Below are 20,723 nucleotides of genomic sequence, written 5' to 3'. Positions count from 1 at the left end.
GGTTCGAGGGACTGAAATCCAAGAGAATACGTGAAGTGAAAGAGAAAATTACCTCTTGGGAGTCTTTGAAACGTAAGCTACGTAAAAGGTATGTTCCAACAACTCATAGAATAACAACTTATCGTAAAATTGCCGAATTGAGGCAAGGAAAAATAAGTGTGGCTGAATATATTGATGAGTTTGAAAAGTTGTCCTTAATGGGAGAAATTGAGGAAATTGAGGAACAAAAACTGTCCAGATTTTTAAGGGGTCTAAATTATAATATTGCCAATACCGTAGACCTTTATCCATATTCTGATTTTGACACTCTTTGTGGACTTTGTTTAAAATTGGAAAATCAAGGGAAGGCAAAATATGGGGGAGGGTCTAGTATGGATGGTAAAGCCAAGTCCTGGGCTAAATCCGAACCTAGCTTGAAACCAAACACATCACCTAGTACCGTAGGTTCAAGTAATTCTACGGCTGCCCCTAAACTATCTAACCCAACCAAAGAAACAAGTATGTCCAAGGTGCGTTGTTTTAAGTGTCAAGGGTTTGGGCATTATCAAAATGCGTGTCCAAATAAACGAGTAGTGACCTTGAGAGAAGCTGTTGAATGTCGTGAGGAGTTGTTGGAAGAGGAAAAGAGGTTGGGGGGACGTATTTGTGTTTGATGAGAGTGGTGATGAGGAGGAAGAGGAAGGGTATGAGGCTCCAATTTATGACACAAATCTGGTTCTTAGAGCGCTACAAACTCAAATTTCACCTACTGATCTAGACCAACGAGATCAGTTGTTTCATACTAAATGTCTAGTGAAAGATAAGTGGTGTAGTGTAATTGTTGATGGGGGGAGTTGTACCAATGCTGCTTCTAGTGAAATGGTGTCAAAATTAGGCTTAATCACTACTGCCGATCCTAGGCCATACGCACTCCATTGGCTTGATGATGGTAATAGTGTAAAAGTGTCGAAGCAAGTAAGGGTTGGTTTGACTATGGGTTCGTATGTGGATGAAGTTCTTTGTGATGTTATTCCTATGGATGCTTGTCATATTTTGTTGGGTCGTCCTTGGCAGTTTGATAGGGACGTGATTCATAAAGGGAGAAGCAATGAGTATGAATTGAGAGACAAAGGCAAGAAAATTGTGCTAAAGCCTATGTCATCTCAAGCGGTTCGATCCATGAGTGTGAAACAAAAGAAAAAGCCGAATCTCACCATGTTGTCTAGTGAACGAGAAATTGAGCAAGCTCTTGATCATGGAGAGTTGGTGTATTTGCTCGTGGCTAAGGAGAGTCCAATTGAAGGCCAAAATTGGAAAGAAGGCAGTCCCATTGCCGAATTGCTGTTTGAGTTCAAGGATGTATTTCCGGATGAATTACCACCAGGTTTGCCCCCTATTCGTGGTATTGAACATCAAATTGATCTTATTCCAGGAACTTCTTTGCCTAATAAGGCTGCCTATCGTTGCAATCCGGAGGAAACAAAGGAATTACAAAAGCCAATTGATGAACTTGTGAATCGAGGCTATGTTAGAGAAAGCTTGAGTCCATGTGCTGTTCCGGTGTTGCTTGTGCCTAAGAAAGATGGAACATGGCGAATGTGTGTTGATAGTAGGGCTGTGAATAACATTACCATCAAGTATCGTTTTCCAATTCAGAGACTTAATGATATGTTAGATGAGCTCCATGGTTCGAAGTTGTTCTCAAAAATTGATTTGCGAAGTGGTTATCATCAGATTCGAATGCGTGAAGGAGATGAGTGGAAAACGGCTTTCAAGACAAAACATGGTTTGTATGAGTGGACCGTCATGCCATTTGGTCTCACTAATGCTCCTACTACGTTTATGAGGCTAATGAACGAAGTGCTTAAATCATTTTTGGGCAAATTCGTTGTGGTATATCTTGATGACATCTTGGTGTATAGTAGGAACGAAGAGGAGCATCTGATTCATATGAGGGATGTTTTTGAAACACTTAGAGCTCAAAGACTCTATGGGAAGCTAGAGAAGTGTTCATTCCTTGTTGACAATGTTGTATTCTTGGGCTATGTGGTTTCGAAAGATGGAGTGTCCGTGGATCAGTCCAAGATCGAGGCTATCCAATCGTGGCCTAATCCTAAAACTATAAGTGAGGTGCGTTCATTTCATGGTCTTGCTTCATTTTATAGACGTTTCATTCGTGATTTCAGTACTATTACTAGTCCTATCACTAGTTGCTTGAAGAAAGGTGCTTTTGTATGGGGAGAGGACGCTCAAAAGGCGTTTGATGTGATTAAAGAGCGTTTGTGTGCTGCTCCTATTTTGGCGCTGCCAGATTTCTCTCAACCTTTTGAGGTCGAGTGTGATGCTAGTGGAGTGGGGATTGGTGCTGTTTTGATCCAAGGTAAGCGTCCCATAGCTTATTTTTCGGAAAAGTTAGGGGGTGCTCGTTTGAATTATTGCACTTATGATAAAGAGTTCTATGCCATTGTTAGAGCTTTGGATCATTGTAGTCATTATTTGCGTTCTAGCCACTTTGTTTTGCATTCTGATCATGAATCTTTGAAGTATATTAATGGGCAACAAAAATTGAGCCCAAGGCATGCTAAATGGGTTGAGTTCTTGCAATCCTTTCATTTTTCTTCGAAATACAAAGATGGTAAAAGCAATGTGGTGGCTGATGCATTATCACGAAGGTACACTTTGCTTGCTACACTTGATGTTCGTTTGTTGGGGTTTGAAACCTTAAAAGATTATTATCATGATGATGGTGATTTTGGAGTTGCATTCGAGAAATGTGCAGTTGGTGCTTATGGGGAGTACATGTTGCAAGATGGGTTTCTTTTCAAAGGAAATCGCCTTTGTATTCCTAAGCATTCAATTCGTGAGTTACTAGTGCGTGAGGCTCATGGTGGACGATTGGCTGGTCACTTTGGCATAGCCAAGACCTTGGAAATATTGACAGAACATTTCTTTTGGCCTAAAATGTTAGGTGATGTAACGAACATTGTGAATAAATGTGTGACTTGTCATATGGCCAAGAGTTCTTTCAAACCCGATTTATACTCACCTTTGCCGGTTCCAGTTCGCCCTTGGGAAGATGTATCCATGGATTTTATAGTGGCTTTGCCTCGTACTCAAAGAGGTAAGGATGCTATTATGGTCGTGGTGGATAGATTTTCAAAAATGGCTCAATTCGTTGCTTGTCACAAAACGGATGATGCTTGTAATGTGGCTGATTTGTATTATAAGGAGATTGTTCGTTTGCATGGAATTCCAAAGACTATTGTTTCTGATCGAGATTCCAAGTTCTTGAGTTACTTTTGGAATACATTGTGGAGAAAGGTGGGAACCAAGTTGTTGTTTAGCACTTCATATCACCCTCAAACTGATGGGCAAACAGAGGTGACAAATCGAACCTTGGGAACGCTATTGAGAGGGTTGGTAAGTAAAACGCAAAAGGATTGGGATGTCAAGCTTGCTCACGCTGAATTTGCTTATAATCGATCTCCTACTTATGCTACTGGTCATTCTCCATTTGAGGTAGTATATGGGATTAATCCATACTTGCCCTTGGATTTAATTCCATTACCAAAATATGAGTTGGTTCACAAGGATGCCGATGCTAAGTTAAAGTCTATGATGAAACTGCACCAACAAGTTCGTGAGCGAATTGAAGCTATTAATGCCTCTTATAAACAGAAATCAAATAAGAATCGCAAACCGAGGTTGTTTGAAGAAGGTGATTTGGTTTGGGTTCATTTAAGGAAAGAGCGTTTTCCAAGCAAACGCAAGAACAAGCTTATGCCTAGGGCTGAAGGTCCTTACAAGGTGGTTGCACGTGTGAATGATAATGCTTACAAGATTGAGCTTCCGGGAGACTATGGTGTCCATGCTACTTTCAATGTAGGTGATCTTTCACCTTATCTTGATGATGATGGCCTTGCTGAATTGAGGTCAATTCCTTTTAAAGGGGGAGGGGATGATACGGTTATGGATGAAAGTGATAGTCTTATGCTAGAAATTGGAACCAAAATTGATTTGGGTTCAATGGCTCATTTTGTGTGCATGGTGACTTGGATTGAGTGAGCTCGTTATATGGTCCTTATTATCAAGGTGGTACGTTAATCAAACTGGTCCGTTTAATCACATTGGTCCGCTTGTTTAAACAGATTGTACGCACTTATTATTTTTAATTGCTTTGGTTAAAGTCGGTTTAATAAAGGGATATTTGTTTAAATCCCCAATTTAAATTCAGTCATTACTTAGCTTTGATTATTGCTGTTTGTAAGGAGAGTTTTAAGCTTTTGTAACCTCCAATTTAGTGACTGAATTAGGAGGCTTTAGAGCTTGTAACTGCCAGTTGTAAAGGGTCTTAAATGGCTCTTAATTAGCCGTTTAAAGCTCTTGTAGCTGTTGGTTTTTGGCTATTTATAGTCAGCTTCTTGATTGGAATAAACAACCAACTGGATGATTAAAACACTTGTTTGTTACATTTCGAATTATAGTTTATAATTCAGTTTTTTTTTCTTTGTTTTGGACGCGTTTCCTATTCAAAGAACTGATTGTGAGTCAATAGGTCTTGTCTTGCATTCACGATCAACGAGTTAAAGGTCTAGCTTGTTAATCAACTATCCTTGTTTATACAACGAGTTTTTAAACTCGTATCACTACTGGTTCGCAAGGCTCATGGTGAAGGGTTGGCTGGTCACTTTGGCTTAGCTAAGACCTTGGATATTGAGGGAGCATTTCTTTTGGCCTAAAATGTTGGGCGATGTAACGAACATTGTGGGTAAGTGCGTGACTTGTCATATGGCCAAGAGTTCTTTTAAGCCCGGTATATACTCACCATTACCAGTTCCGGTTCGTCCTTGGAAGATGTTTCTATGGATTTTATAGTGGCTTTGCCTTGTACTCAAAGAGGTAAGGATGTTATCGTGGTCGTTGTTGATAGATTTTCCAAGATGTCTCACTTTGTTTCTTGTCACAAAACGGATGATGCTTGTAATGTGGCTGATTTGTATTATAAAGAGATTATTCGTTTGCCTAGAATTCCCAAGACTATTGTTTCGGATCGTGATTCCAAGTTTTTGAGTTACTTTTGGAATACATTGTGGAGAAAGGTGGGAACCAAATTGTTGTTTAGCACTTCACATCACCCTCAAACTGATGGGCAAACGGAGGTTACAAATCGAACCTTGGGAACGTTTTTACGAGGGTTGGTAAGTAAGACACAAAAGGATTGGGATGTCAAGCTTCCTCCGCTGAATTTGCTTATAATCGTTCTCCTACTTATGCTACTGGTCATTCTCCATTTGAAGTGGTATATAGGATTAATCCATATTTTCAATTGGATCTGATTCCAAAAGATGAGTTGGTTCACAAAGATGCCAATGCCAAGTTGAAATCAATGATGAAATTGCACCAACAAGTTTGTGACCGTATCGAAGCTATCAATGCCTCTTATAAACAGAAATCAAATAACAATCGCAAGCCTCGGGTGTTTGTCGAAGGTCATTTGGTTTGGGTTCATTTGAGGAAAGAGCGTTTTCCAAGCAAACGCAAGAACAAGCTTATGCCTAGGGCTGAAGGTCCTTACAAGGTGGTTTCACGTGTGAATGATAATGCTTACAAGATCGAGCTTCCGGGAGATTATGGTGTCCATGCTACTTTCAATGTAGGTGACCTCTCACCCTATCTTGATGATGGTGGCCTTGCTGAATTGAGGTCAATTCCTTCTAATGGGGGAGGGGATGATACGATCATGGATGAAGGTGATGGTCAAGGTGACGGTCTTATGCTAACAATTGGAACCAAAGATGATTTAGGTTCGATGGCTCATTTTGGGTGCATGGTGACTTGGATTGAGTAAGTCGTTTGATGGTCCGTTTAATCAAGTGTGTTTGATGGTCTGTTTAATCAAGTGCGTTTGATGGTCCGTTTAAGCTTATCTTTATTTGTTGTCGTTTAATTCAGTTTAATAAGGGGACAATTGTTTTAATCCCATTTAAATTCAGCCTTGTACTTAGCTTTAAATATTGATGTTTGTAAGGAGGGTTTTAATCCTTTGTAACCTCCAAATTGGTGACTGAATTAGGAGGCTTTTAGAGCTTTGTAACCACCGGTTTAAAAGACTCTTAAATGGCTTTTAAATGGCTGTTTAAAGCTCTTGTAACCACCGGTTTTAAGCTTAGTGTTTAGGCAATTTATAGCCAGCTTGTTGAATGGAATAAAACAACCAATTTCGAAGAATAAACACTTGTTTTCAGTTCACTTTGAATTATGGATTATAATTCAACCTTTTCTTTATTTTGGACGTGTTTCCTACTCAAAGAGCCGATTGTGAGTCAATAGGTCTTGCCTTTCAATCACGTTTGACGAGCTATAGGTCTAGCTTGTTAATAATCTATCCGTACTCATACAACAAGTTTCAAACTCGTATCAATTGTGGTATTAGAGCTGCTGTTCGTGATTCTTACGAGCTAAAATGGATTTTGACGATCCTGACTTTCTACAACATCTCCAAGAAGCCTTGAAGAACGTTCGAGATGGGGGATTTTGAAGGCATCCTAGACGTGACCCACTACAGGTTGTGGATGAATTCAAAGTCACCGAACTTCCTGAATTTGTTGGTGGAACAGATCTGGAAGCTTATTTGGAAAGGGAGCGCAAGATAGAGCAAATGTTCGATTTCAAGGACATTGATGATGAGAAGCGTGGTAAGTATGCCATATTGAAGCTAGGACGAGGAGCTTCATTGTGGTTTGAAGGACTGAAATCCAAGAGAATTCGTGATGGGAAGGAGAAAATCACCTCTTGGGAGTCTTTGAAACGTAAGCTACGTAAAAGGTATGTGCCAACAACTCATAGAATAACGACTTATCGTAAAATTGCTGAATTGAGGCAAGAGAAAATGAGTGTGGCTGAATATATTGTGGAGTTTGAAAAGTTGCCCTTAGTGGGGGAAATTGAGGAAGTTGAGGAACAAAAACTGTCTAGATTTTTAAGGGGTTTAAACTACAAGATAGGTTTGGATTTAGACCAAGACTTGGCCTTATCATCCATACTTGACCCTCCCCCATATTTTGCTTTCCCTTGGTTTTCCAATTTTAACCAAAGTCCACAAAGAGTATCAAAATCAGAATATGGATAAAGGCAGTTCCATTGCCGAGTTGCTTTTTAAGTTCAAGGATGTATTTCCCGACGAATTACCACCAGGTTTGCCTCCTATTCGTGGTATTGAACATCAAATTGATCTTGTTCCAGGAACTTCTTTGTCTAATAAGGCTGATTATCGTTGCAATCCGGAGGAAACAAAGGAGTTGCAAAAACATATTGATGAACTTGTGAGTCGAGGCTATGTAAGAGAAAGCTTATCCATGTGATGTTCCGGTGTTGCTTGTGCCTAAGAAACATGGGACATGGCGTATGTGTGTTGATAGTAGGGCTGTGAAGAACATTACCATCAAGTATCGTGTTCCAATTCCGAGACTTGATGATATGTTAGATGAGCTCCATGGTTCGAAGTTGTTCTCAAAAATTGAATTGCGGAGTGGTTATCATCAGATTCGGATGCGTGAAGGAGATGAGTAGAAAACGGCTTTTAAGACAAAACATGGTTTGTATGAATGGACTGTCATGTCATTTGGTCTTACTAATGCTCCTAGTACGTTTATGAGGCTAATGAACGAAGTGCTTAAATCATTTTTGGGCAGATTCGTTGTGGTACATCTTGGTGTATAGTAAGAACGAAGAGGAGCATCTGATTCATTTGAGGGATGTTTTTGAAACCCTTAGAGCTCAAAAGCTCTATGGGAAGCTAGAGAAATGTTCGTTCCTTGTTGATAATGTGGTATTCTTGGACTATGTGGTTTCGAAGGATGGGGGTCCTTGGATCAGTCCAAGATCGAGGCTATCAAGTCATGGCCTAGTCCTAAAACTATAGGTGAGGTGCGTTCATTTCATGGTCTTGCTTCATTTTATAGACGTTTTATTCGTGATTTCAGTACCATTATTAGTCCTATTACTAGTTGTTAGAAGAAAGGTGCGTTTGTATGGGGAGAGGACGCTCAAAAGGCATTTGATGTAATTAAGGAGCGTTTGTGTGCTGCTCCTAATTTGGCATTGCCGAATTTTCTCAACCTTTTCGAGGCCGAGTGTGATGCTAGTGGTGTGACAATTGGTGCTGTTTTGATCCAAGGTAAGCGTCCCATAGCTTATTTTTCGGAAAAGTTAGGGGGTGCTCGTTAGGGTGCCATCATGGTCGTTGTTCATATATTTTCCAAGATGGCTCACTTTGTTGCTTGTCACAAAACTGATGATGCTTGTAATGTGGCTGATTTGTATTATAAAGAGATTATTCGTTTGCATGGAATTCCCAAGACTATTGTTTCGGATCGTGATTCCAAGTTTTTGAGTTACTTTTGGAATACATTGTGGAGAAAGGTGGGAACCAAATTGTTGTTTAGCACTTCACATCACCCTCAAATTGATGGGCGAACGGAGGTTACAAATTGAACCTTGGAACGTTGTTACGAGGGTTGGTAAGTAAGACGCAAAAGGATTGGGATGTCAAGCTTGCTCACGCTGAATTTGTTTATAATCGTTCTCCTACTTATGCTACTGGTGATTCTCCATGTGAAGTGGTATATGGGATTAATCCATATTTTCCATTGGATCTGATTCCATTGCCGAAAGATGAGTTGGTTCACAAAGCTGCCGATGCCAAGTTGAAATCTATGATGAAATTGTACCAACAAGTTCGTGACCGTATTGAAGCAATCAATGCCTCTTATAAACAGAAATCAAATAACAATCGCAAGCCTCGGGTGTTTGTCGAAGGTGATTTGGTTTGGGTTCATTTGAGGAAAGAGCGTTTTCCAAGGAAACGCAAGAACAAGCTTATGCCTAGGGCTGAAGGTCCTTACAAGGTGGTTGCACGTGTGAATGATAATGCTTACAAGATCGAGCTTCCGGGAGATTATGGTGTCCATGCTACTTTCAATGTAGGTGACCTCTCACCCTATCTTGATGATGATGGCCTTGCTGAATTGAGGTCAATACCTTTTAAAGGGGGAGGGGATGATACGGTCATGGATGAAGGTGATGGTCAAGGTGACGGTCTTATGCTAACAATTGGAACCAAAGCTGATTTAGGTTCGATGGCTCATTTTGTGTGCATGGTGACTTGGATTGAGTGAGTCGTTTGATGGTCCGTTTAATCAAGTGCGTTTGATGGTCTGTTTAATCAAGTGCGTTTGATGGTTCGTTTAAGCTTATCTTTATTTGTTTTCGTTTAATTCAGTTTAATAAGGGGACAATTGTTTTAATCCCATTTAAATTCAGTCTTGTACTTTGCTTTAAATATTGCTGTTTGTAAGGAGGGTTTTAAACCTTTGTAACCTCCAAATTGGTGACTGAATTAGGAGGCTTTTAGAGCTTTGTAACCACCGTTTTGAAAGGCTCTTAAACGGCTTTTAAATGGCTGTTTAAAGCTCTTGTAACCACCGGTTTTTAGCTTATTGTTTAGGCTATTTATAGCCAGCTTGTTGAATGGAATAAAACAACCAATTTTGAAGAATAAACACTTGTTTTCAGTTTACTTTGAATTATTGATTATAATTAAACCTTTTCATTGTCCTGGAGCGTCTGTATTTCCGCTGCTGCCTTCTTGGCTTCCTCGACCATTTCCATCATGTCCGTGTCCTGCGCCAGTATCTTTTTCAGCAGCTCGGCCTTTTCAGATCTTAACGACGCCACCTCCTTCGCCTGGAGATATATGGTCGTCTGCATTTCCAAGCGGACCTCCTCAATCGACTTAAAAGCATAATCACCATGATGGACGGACTCGGCCACTTGAGCTTTGAGCTCCTCGGCATTATTGGTCTTCCAACTCTTGCAGAACTCCATGCGGCAGAACAGTCACAAAAAGACCTATGTGTTGGTAAAACAGTCCAAAAACATTTACAAACAGGTAAAATTATGAAGTCAAACTCACGTCAAGCAGACTGGCTTGGATGGCACCGAATTAAGCGTCCGTCCGCCGGCCAGGAAGAGAAGAGACATACTCTTTGGGAACGGCTTTGAAAACCTTGCGGCATATGGCCGCCCTGTCCCTTGACGAGTAGTGAGGAGTGGCGGGGATATTCTCGTCCTCTGCCAGAGCTGCTTCCTTCCCCTTGTCTTCTTTAGCTATAGGAAAAACAATGGCCTTAGGATGACGCGGAGAGTAAGAAGAACTGCCAGATGAGGCTCGATACGTCTGAACGACGTTCGAGTAAAACTTACCACCTGAAGACCTAGCTCGGCGGGCCACCTCCGCAGGGATTTGCGAACGGACATTAGCTGGAATGCCAGCTAAAGGATCCGCCGGGTCCGTTTGGTGCCCCCCTGACTTCGATTTGGACACTGAGTCCACAATCGAGGAAGGCTTATCTACTGCCTGCTCCTCCTCAACAGGGTGACCACCCTCGGCAGCTTGCGACTCCTCCTTCTTTGCTAAACGGCGTGGCCGGGGACGAGGCTTCTAAAAGCTGCTTGGGGTCTCCGAGTCAGCCGGCACTAACCACTTCTTCAGCTGCGAAAGAGTGGTCCCCTTCGCCCTCGCCGACGCCCTAGCCGCATCCTTCGCTTGCTGACCAAAAAACAAAGAAAAGTCAGAAAATTGATCACAAGTCACTTACTAAGTAGTGGCTCGTCATTAAAAAGGACGCCCGTCCAAAATAAAGTGACGAGGCGTACCTTAGCAATCACAAGCCACTTACTAAGTTGTGGCACGTCATTAAAAAGGACGCCCGTCCAAAATAAAGTGACGAGGTGTACCTTAGCAATCACATGCCACTTACTAAGTAGTGGCACGTCATTAAAAAGGACGCCCGTCCAAAATAAAGTGACGAGGCGTACCTTAGCAATCTGGCACGTCATTAAAAAGAACGCCCGTCCAAAATAAAGTGACGAGGCGTACCTTAGCAATCACAAGCCACTCACTAAGTTGTGGCTCGTCATTAAAAATCACGCCCGTCCAAAATAAAGTGACGAGGCGTACCTTAGCAATCACAAGCCACTCACTAAGTTGTGGCTCGTCATTAAAAAGGACGCCCGTCCAAAATAAAGTGACGAGGCGTACAAGCCACTTACTAAGTTGTGGCTCGTCATTTAAAAGGACGCCCGTCCAAAATAAAGTGACGAGGCGTACCTTAGCAATCACAAGCCACTTACTAAGTTGTGGCTCGTCATTAAAAAGGACGCCCGTCCAAAAGGAAGTGACGAGGCGTACGTTTGCAAGCACAAGCCGTTTACTAAATAAGCGGCTCGTCATTACTAAAGGACACTCGTCACCAATTCTGGACGAGTAAAGTTTAATTCACAAAAAGGACGAAATGGAAAAAAGTGATACTCACCTTCTCCTCCAACTCGGCCTTGGCCTTCTTCATCTTGGCCTCATAAATGTCGGCCATCCAGTCAGTTATGTCGCCCTTGCCCATATCCGCTGCAGACAGCTTGCTCATCCCTTCCTCTGCACACAAAAAGGAACAATAGTTAGAAAAAGATTAGAACAAAGTAGGGGGGCATATAATCTAACATTCTACCTTGGGTCATAGAATATCCTAAACCAACAGCAGCTAGAAATGTCTCATCCCGTAACTGGCTTATGTGCGGCAACCACTCGGCCGACACATAAAAGGTCTTGTCAGCCGTCAAGTGATGGGTGTTAGCCTTAAATAATACTCCCTCCGTTCCAAAATGTTTGTTACGTATTCCTTTTGGGTTGTTTCAAAATGTTTGTTACATGGGGGAATCTTTCCTTTTATAAACTTATTATAATATTATTTTTTGTGCCAACTTTTAATTTTAATTGGTCCAATTTTTTCAACTCATTAAATTTCTTTACAATTTCCCAAGTATGTTAAGTTAGCAATCTTTGTGCTTTTCCATTATTGGTTCATTTTGATAAATAAAACAATCTTATTGGTTGTTGTAATTATTAGTGGATTGAGGTTTTACTTGGTTTATTTTTTTAATAAAAAACCAAAAGAATCTTTATTATACGTTAATAAACGTGCAAAAGTCCAAACGTAACAAACATTTTGGAACGGAGGGAGTACCATTATGTGATCCCAATCCTCGGCAATAAGGGGTGGGAGAGCCTCGTCGCGTTCCATATAATTTTCTGTGCGACTCCAACGGCTCATCCTATCATACATCTTCTGGTCGTCAGTGTGAAATACGACCCATCTCTTCCTCCACATGTGCCACTTGCTGAGTTTACCCACCACAGTCTGGTAGTACCACGACTGCTCAGATTGAACCACACCTCGACGACATTGGGGGAACGGGAGATGGAAACCAGATGCAAGAATGCGTTGAAGGATGGCTCCACGTTGTTCAACGCACATTTGGCGATGTAGCCGAAAATAGCTGCCCATGAGTTTGGGGTCAGTTGAGCCACCCCAATATTAAACCCATCCAGAACCTCCAAAACGAAGGCATGTGGAGGGAACCTCATGCCAAGCTTAATGGCCACGGCATAAACTGGGAACTCTCCCTTAGCGAGCAGACTGATTGTCGAGTCCATATCGACCGGCACGCGCATCTCATATCCTTCTCCCACGCAGAGGCCGTCTCTCATCTTGGCCCCATGCCTATCTAGCCACCTCATCCAGCCAATGTCTGGATTATTCTCCGAAGGAAGAAGCTGAGCTTCTTCCCGGCCTCTTGGCCTAACTTGCACTAGAGCAACCTCTTGCTCCTCGGCAGCCGACGGCAATGGAGCTATACTCGACTCCCTGACTGCCTGGCTCGCTGTACCCCCAGACGACCTTGCGGTTTGTTCTTCCTCAACTTCGGCATATTCATCGATCTCTTGAAAGAGATCGGCATATTCTGCGTCAACTGCCGGGGCGGTGGAGGAATATCTCTCCCTAGGAGGCGTGGCCGCTTCCTCTCGCAAACGCAGGCGAGTAGGATTTGCCGTCTGCTTGGTTCTAGCCATGCCTTCTGCATAGTGAACAAAGCACGGCTTAGGGGTGATCAACAATGAAGAAAAAGACGTGATTGGGCGTCCGCCCCGACAAAGGACGAGCGGCGTAAAAATATCATTTAAACCTAATAAGTCTTTACCTAGTACTAAGGTGTCGGCTACTAACGAGGATAAAAATGACGAAGATATGACAAAAAACATGAAAGAGAGGTGAAAACTAACCTTGAAAGATCTGAGAAGTAGTTGGTGAAGAACAGGATGAGTCTCACGAAGAACAAGTTGAATCTGATGAAGAACAGGTTGAGTCTCACGGTGGCCGGAAATCGCCTGCTGGTGGTGGAAATACGCCGGAAATCGCCTGTCTTGAGCTCTGTAAAAATGAAAATTTACCCCCCCTATATATAGAGAGGGGCAAAAAAGAGAAAAAGTGACACTTGTCACTATCTCAACACTTGTCCCAAAAACGCACCTGAATATCAAAGGTCAAGAAGCGATATCCGAAAGATTGTTTCCAGAAATGCCCTTCTTGAGGGGAAAATGTTGTGGGCAAAATTACCATGCCAACGTGTACCAATAAAGGTATGACACGTGGTACGAATTTTGCCCCGAGAGCAAACCATACGACTTCTCTTCTGATGTATAAATACCTATCTAAATAACTACGAAATATACATGCCGGTATTCACGTACGTATAAATGTATGTATTCTCTTCTATGCATAAACAGTATATGTGGCCAGTACCGTATGATGGCACAAAAGCCCAAACAGCCCATTTATGACCTAAAGAGCTAGAAAACTTCCCAAGGAAAGGACACTTGTCCTCTCCTCCTACTTCAGCCAATCATGTAAGGGAATGTTAGGTAATTCCCCAAATAACCTAGTACTATATAAAGCCCCATTTTCCAAGAAAAAAGGGTCACAATCACAACATAATCAAGGATATTTACTGCTCTGCCTTCTCTCTACTTTCTCTCTCTAAAAACGCATCCTTGCTTAAAGATCGGCTACCGGAAACCTCCAATTCTAACCTACCGGAAAAACCCCACAACAGACACCATAATCTCCCGGAAGCTCGATCTTGTAAGCATTATCATTCACAACTGCAACCACCTTGTAAGGACCTTCTGCCCTAGGCATAAGCTTGTTTTTGCGTTTGCTTGGAAAACGCTCTTTCCTCAAATGAACCCAAGGTCTCAGTGTTTCAAGGTCTCAAACCCCAATAGCCGAACATCAAGTGTAGCAAGCAAAGAATACCTTCGTGATAGTGCATCAGCCACCACATTGCTTTTACCATCTTTGTACTTCGAAGAAAAATGAAAGGATTGCAAGAACTCAACCCATTTAGCATGCCTTGAACTCAATTTTTGTTGCCCATTAATATACTTCAAAGATTCATGATCAGAATGCAAAACAAAGTGGCTAGAATGTAAATAATGACTCCAATGATCCAAAGCTCTAACAATAGCATAGAACTCTTTATCATAAGTGCAATAATTCAAATGAGCACCCCCTAACTTTTCCGAAAAATAAGCTATGGGACGCTTACCTTGGATCAAAACAGCACCAATTCCCACACCACTAGCATCACACTCGACCTTGAAAGGTTGAGAAAAATATGGCAGCGCCAAAATAGAAGCAGCACACAAACGCTATTTAATCACATCAAACGCCTTTTGAGCCTCCTCTCCCCTCATACAAAAGCACCTTTCTTCAAGCAACTAGTAATAGGACTAGTAATGGTACTGAAATCACGAATAAAACGTCTATAAAACGAAACAAGACCATGAAATGAACGCACCTCACTTATAGTTTTAGGACTAGGCCATGATTTGATAGCCTCGATCTTGGATTGATCCAAGGACACTCCATCCTTCGAAACCACATAGCCCAAGAATACCACATTGTCAACAAGGAATGAACACTTCTCTAGCTTCCCATAGATTTTTTGAGCGCTAAGGGTTTCAAAAACATCCCTCAAATGAATCAGATGCTCCTCTTCGTTCTTACTATACACCAAGATGTCATCAAGATATACCACAACGAATCTGCCCAAAAATGATTAAGCACTTCGTTCATTAGCCTCATAAACGTACTAGGAGAATTAGTGAGACCAAATGGCATGACGGTCCATTCATACAAACCATGCTTTGTCTTGAAAGCCGTTTTCCACTCATCTCCTTCACGCATCCGAATCTGATGATAACCACTCCGCAAATCAATTTTTGAGAACAACTTCGAACCATGGAGTTCATCTAACATATCATCAAGTCTCGGAATTGGAAAACGATACTTGATGGTAATGTTATTCACAGCCCTACTATCAACACACGTTCTCCATGTCCCATCTTTAACACCGGAACAACACATGGACTCAAACTTTCTCTCACATAGCCTCGATTCACAAGTTCATCAATTTGCTTTTGCAACTCCTTTGTTTCCTCCGGATTGCAACGATAGGTAGCCTTATTAGGCAAAGAAGTTCCTGGAATAAGATCAATTTGATGTTCAATACCACGAATAGGAGGCAAACCTGGTGGTAATTCATTAGGAAATACATCTTTGAACTCAAACAGCAACTCGGCAATGGGACTGCCTTCTTTCCAATTTTGGCCTTCAATTGGACTCTCCTAAGCCACGAGCAAATATACCAACTCTCCATGATCTAGAGCTTGCTCAATTTCTCGTTCACTAGCCAACATGGTGAGATTCGGCTTCTTTTTTTGCTTCACACTCATGGATCGAACCGCTTGAGATGACATAGGTTTTAGCACAAAATATGACAAGAATCCATAGGAATAACATCACAAAGAATCTCATCCACATACGAACCCATAGTCAAACCAACCCTTACTTGCTTCGACACTTTCACACTATTACCATCATCTAGCCAATGGAGTGTGTATGGCCTAGGATGGGCAGTAGTGATTAAGCCTAATTTTGACACCATTTCACTAGAAGCAACATTGGTACAACTCCCCCCCATCAACAATCACACTACACCACTTATCCTTCACTAGACTTTTAGTATGAAATAACTGATCTCGTTGGTCCAAATTAGTAGGTGAAATCTGAGTTTGTAACGTTCTAAGAACCAGATTTGTGTCATAAATTGGAGCCTCATATCCCTCTTCCTCCTCTTCATGATCACTCTCATCAAATACAAACACGTCCCCCAACCTCTTCTCCTCTTCAAACAACTCCACACGGCACTCAACAGCTTCTCTCAAGGTCACTACCCGTTTATTTGGACACGCATTTTGATAATGCCCAAACCCTTGACACTTAAAACAACGCACCTTGGACATACTTGTTTCTTTGGTTGGGTTAGTTAATTTTGGGGCAGCCGTAGAATTACTTGAACCTACGGTACTAGGTGATGTGTTTGGTTTCAAGACAGTTTCGGATTTAGCCCAAGACTTGGCCTTACCATCCATACTTGACCCTCCCCCATATTTTGCCTTCCCTTGGTTTTCCAATTAACGAAGTCCACAAAGAGTATCAAAATCAGAATATGGATAAAGGTCTACGGTATTGGAAATATTGTAGTTTAAACCCCCTTAAAAATGTGGACAGTTTTTGTTCCTCAATCTCCTCAATTTCCCCCATTAAGGACAACTTTTCAAACTCATCTATATATTCAGCCACACTCATTTTTCCTTGCCTCAATTCAGCAATTTTACGATAAGTCGTTATTCTATGAGTTGTTGGCACATACCTTTTACGTAGCTTACGTTTCAAAGACTCCCAAGAGGTGATTTTCTCCTTCCCATCACGAATTCTCTTAGATTTTGATGTGTCCTAAAAGAACACCACCTGGCTGTACCACGAAAGCCCAAAAAAAAGGCCCAAAGGCCCATCAGCAGGCACATCTCAAAATTGTCTCATAAACCCGCATGCACACGCAGGGCCAAGACCCATCAGTGGGTCATAAGACTCACTTGCTCAGGAGGAGCCCATTCCGCTATTTCCCAAAAAAGCCCAAACGCTTAGGAGGCCCACCAGGTCTAAATCAAGTCCCCGAAACTTAGCAGGACACGTGTCCTGATCTTACAGAGCATCCAATCATGCAGGACCAGTTCCCAAGAAACCCTAGCACTATAAATAGTGTAGATCCCTAGGTAAAAGGGGCAATCAATTCATTCCCACCAACCTAAAACTATCTTTGCTCTGTCTTCTCTCTACAAATTACTTCTCTCTCTAGCTTATACTTACTTAAGCATCGGAGGGAATATTCCTACGGGAATATTCTTGTTTTTCAGGTTGCCAGATGTTCGTGCCAGCTCATACTTGATACCTCCGAGGAACGCATGACACGTCATCACCGTAAAAGGTCCCGCAACATTTGGCGCCGTCTGTGGGGAGGTATAGTATCATGGCCGAACCGCACTCTAACAGAGAGTATACTGGTGAAGAAGAAGAGAGACGGCCTCTCGAGAGAAGTCAACGTCATATAGAAGAAGCCAATTGAATCGCAAATGCAGAAAGCACACCACGTCGAGTGCAGGAAGCTTAGGTGGTCGTAGAAGAAGAACCAATTGTGGAAGCGTCTCCGCCGGGTGGCCACCTAAGCCCCAGCGTCCGAGACGCCGTGCTGGATGAGAATTTGGACTTGTCAGTCTCGGTGGGGTCGCTGCGCGAGATCTTAGCAGGATTTCAACAGTAAATGAATCAAACCTTTCGACAGCAGATGAGCACCACATTGCAAGATGAAATTCGGAAAAACATGCTAATCTACAACATTGAGAGGACGGCTCCACAGAGGCCCCTCAGCCTGGGCGTCAATCGGATAAACAGAATGCCACTTAGATCCAATGTATGGAGAGTTGGAGAAAGCTCCCGTCTGCAGGCTAGCCGTGGAATCAGCCCTGTGCCTGAGCGCTCGGGGATTGACCGCGGCCTCCCAATTTCTCTACTTCGAAGGGACCAAGTCATACGACCACCATCTAGGGGAAACCCACCAGCCGTCTTACGGCCGCCTCGAGGCGTCAAGAATATTATGAAGCTGAATCTGAACTATCAGACACTGGGTCCACCCCTGTGATGGAAGATCCGCCATTTTACCCCTCTACTCGAGGACAGACCCAGATGACGCCCAACAGGGTAAGCCTGCGTCCCCGCCTGCTCTCCAGCCGCCGTGAACCAACTTACCACATTCAGCAAGGGTTTAATAATATGACGCTAAGGCACATGAGTACATCCTTCTCTGAGGATATCATGAATGCCCCGAAAGAGCCCAAGGTAAAAACTCCTACCATTGAAACCTATGACGGTACCACAGATCCCGACATGCACTTAGTTGCATACCGTCATCATATGTATGTTCAAGGAACCAATGAAGCCACTTGGTGCAAATATTTTCCGGCCACTCTCAAAGGAGTAGCGTCTAAATGGTTTGAGCGATTGCCCCCAGGGCCAATTGCCTCTTTCAACGAACTGCAAACTCTGTTCTCCACTAGGTTCATGGCACACAAGGAAGAAAGGAAAACAAGTATGCACTTGGGAAGAATTCAACAGGGGAAAGATGAATCACTAAGAAGCTATGTGAAACGTTTCAACCTAGAGGCCGGACAGATCCCAGATTTGCCTGACGGCGTCTCCTTCGATAATTTTATTAGGGGATTGAAGAAGGGATCCTTTAAGTTTGACCTAGTCAAGAAAAGTGTGCGGACTATGGCCGAAGTTTTGGACGAGGCCGAAACATTTATCCATGCAACAGAAATATGCAGCGCGTCAAAAGATGGAAGGACTGGAGAAGCGACAGATTCCTCAGGGAAGAAGGACAAGATAGACATAAAAGCCCCACGAGTAAATGGTACTTGGGCACTCTCAAAAGAGCATGATACCAATTCTCATGGACACAAGAGAGAACGTACACAAGAAAGGGAATACTTCGAGTATAACTTAGATCTCCTCACAATACTGAAAGACGTCGGAACCAGGTTTGACCTTGAACGACCTTTCCCCATGAAGTCTCCTGCTGAGAGTCGAGACCCTAAGTTGTATTGCCATTTCCATGAAGACATAGGGCATGAAACCAAGAACTATAGAAGCTTGAAGAGAGCTCTAGACGGCCTAGCCTCTAAAGGACACCTCAAGAACTACTTACAGAGGAATGCTCACGGCTATGGGAAAAACCAGTACAAAAAGAACAAGACACCTGTCTCACCTACAGAGGGAAATCACAGCGAAGGGGGATTTGTAGCCATCATATCTGGGGGACCAGCAGCTGGAGGACCCACCATGAGGGGGTAGAAAGATTATGCTCGCCGCCTGGGGCAGGTAATGCTGTCAGGAAAGTCACCTCTGGACCCATTCCCACGGATCGAGGTATGTGAGTCAGATGGTGGACGAATAGCCACTCCGCATGATGATCCTCTTGTGGTCGATTTCAAAATATCCAATATGAGGGTGAAGCGCATCCTAATAGACACGGGGAGCTCGTCTGACATAATGAGCGTGGAATGCCTCAACCGCCTAGCACATGACCCCAAAACCATGGATAGCATACACTATCCCATCATTGGTTTTGGAGGAAGCATTATACATCATGTAGGCGTCATCACTTTGCCGGTTCGGATTAGGGATAGAAAAAATGGACGGAAGATGGACGTGAACTTCCTAATTGTTAAGGACTTGACAGTATACAACGTCATCTTGGGACGACCTACCCTGAACAAGATTAAAGCAGTAGTCGTCACCCATCTGATGCTTTTGAAGTTTGTATATGATGATGGGGCAATAGGGACCATACATGGAGACTAATAACAAGCAAGAGACTGTTACCTCACCACCCTCAACCCGTCAGCGTGGAAGAAAGATTCGGCCGAAGCCAGAAGCAAAAGAAAGCATGAAGAAGAACTGCCAGCCGCCAATGAGAGTAAACTAGCCAAAGCAGAACCAATCAAGATAGAGAAAAGTGGCTGAAAATAGAATGTCATTAGGATAACTCCTGCAACTTAAGCCTACAAAACGGCCTAACTATCGTACTAGAGCCTACAAAACGGCCTGTAAATGCCCGCCTACGAAGCGGTGAATTTAGTTTTGCTACTTAGTAAATTAAAGAATGTTTTCTTATCTGACGAATACAAGGCTCAATAAAGCCCCTTAAGACGCTAAGAGGTGGAGAAATCCACAAAAAATAAATGTTGGCGTCACTATTTACCAAATGAATGACGACCCTAAAAGTACCATGTACTAACAAAAACGCAAAAGACTCAACAAGAGCAGACACTCAATATGACGCCTCCTCCTTGGAAGGCGTCTCAAAAAGACTAATCGGTTGACGGCCTGAGAAGTGGCCTAGATTAGCGCCTCAAATTAGGATGATCACCTAAAACACTGGGGTACCCGTCCATCAAATGGACCAAACAGAAAGTTCCTAAGAAATCAGTAATAAACTGAAATGGAATAAAAAACAAGTGCACAGGAGGCACAAAATATTCATACAAGCGCACAAGGCACAAACAAACCAAAACAAATAAATGCCAAAAGGCACCAAAGTTATTACAAGCGCCCACGGCGCCATTTAAACTGATTAAACAAAGGCCACCTAGGGATGAGGGGTGGTGGAGCTCCCGTCCTGAACGTCTTGGCCTTCGGGGGAATTCACTTCTTCCTCCTCCACGTCCTCATCTTCCCCCTCGCTAAAAAACTCAGGGGGATCCAGGCCAAGGCGTCTAGTTGTCGAGACGGCCATCTGGTAGGAGATACGACGTTTAAACCAGGAGAAGTCCTTCCCGTCCATAGACTGATCCCACGCCCGCCGAGCAATTTCCAAAATGGATTCTT

General features: G+C 42.8%; 2 protein-coding genes across 2 annotated transcripts; both read left to right on the top strand.

Annotated features, from left to right (window-relative positions):
- The first annotated feature begins 18,107 nt into the window (after positions 1-18,107).
- LOC110776546 (uncharacterized) lies at positions 18,108-19,187 on the top strand. The gene has a single exon (XM_021981106.2). The coding sequence runs from the start codon at positions 18,108-18,110 to the stop codon at positions 19,185-19,187; it is 1,080 nt and encodes a 359-aa protein (XP_021836798.2).
- A 30-nt stretch (positions 19,188-19,217) lies between these two features.
- Positions 19,218-19,697, top strand: LOC130463710 (uncharacterized). Its single transcript, XM_056832925.1, has one exon. The coding sequence runs from the start codon at positions 19,218-19,220 to the stop codon at positions 19,695-19,697; it is 480 nt and encodes a 159-aa protein (XP_056688903.1).
- The last annotated feature ends 1,026 nt before the right edge of the window (positions 19,698-20,723 follow it).

This window comes from Spinacia oleracea, chromosome 1, assembly GCF_020520425.1.
Source record: "Spinacia oleracea cultivar Varoflay chromosome 1, BTI_SOV_V1, whole genome shotgun sequence".
Taxonomy (NCBI): domain Eukaryota; kingdom Viridiplantae; phylum Streptophyta; class Magnoliopsida; order Caryophyllales; family Amaranthaceae; genus Spinacia; species Spinacia oleracea.
Note: the sequence above shows the minus strand (reverse complement) of the source record. Positions and strands in the feature narration are given on the sequence as shown.

Coding starts and splice junctions, on each gene's coding strand:
- LOC110776546 (XM_021981106.2), top strand. CDS start 18,108: ATGACGCTAAGGCACATGAGTACATCCTTCTCTGAGGATATCATGAAT.
- LOC130463710 (XM_056832925.1), top strand. CDS start 19,218: ATGCTGTCAGGAAAGTCACCTCTGGACCCATTCCCACGGATCGAGGTA.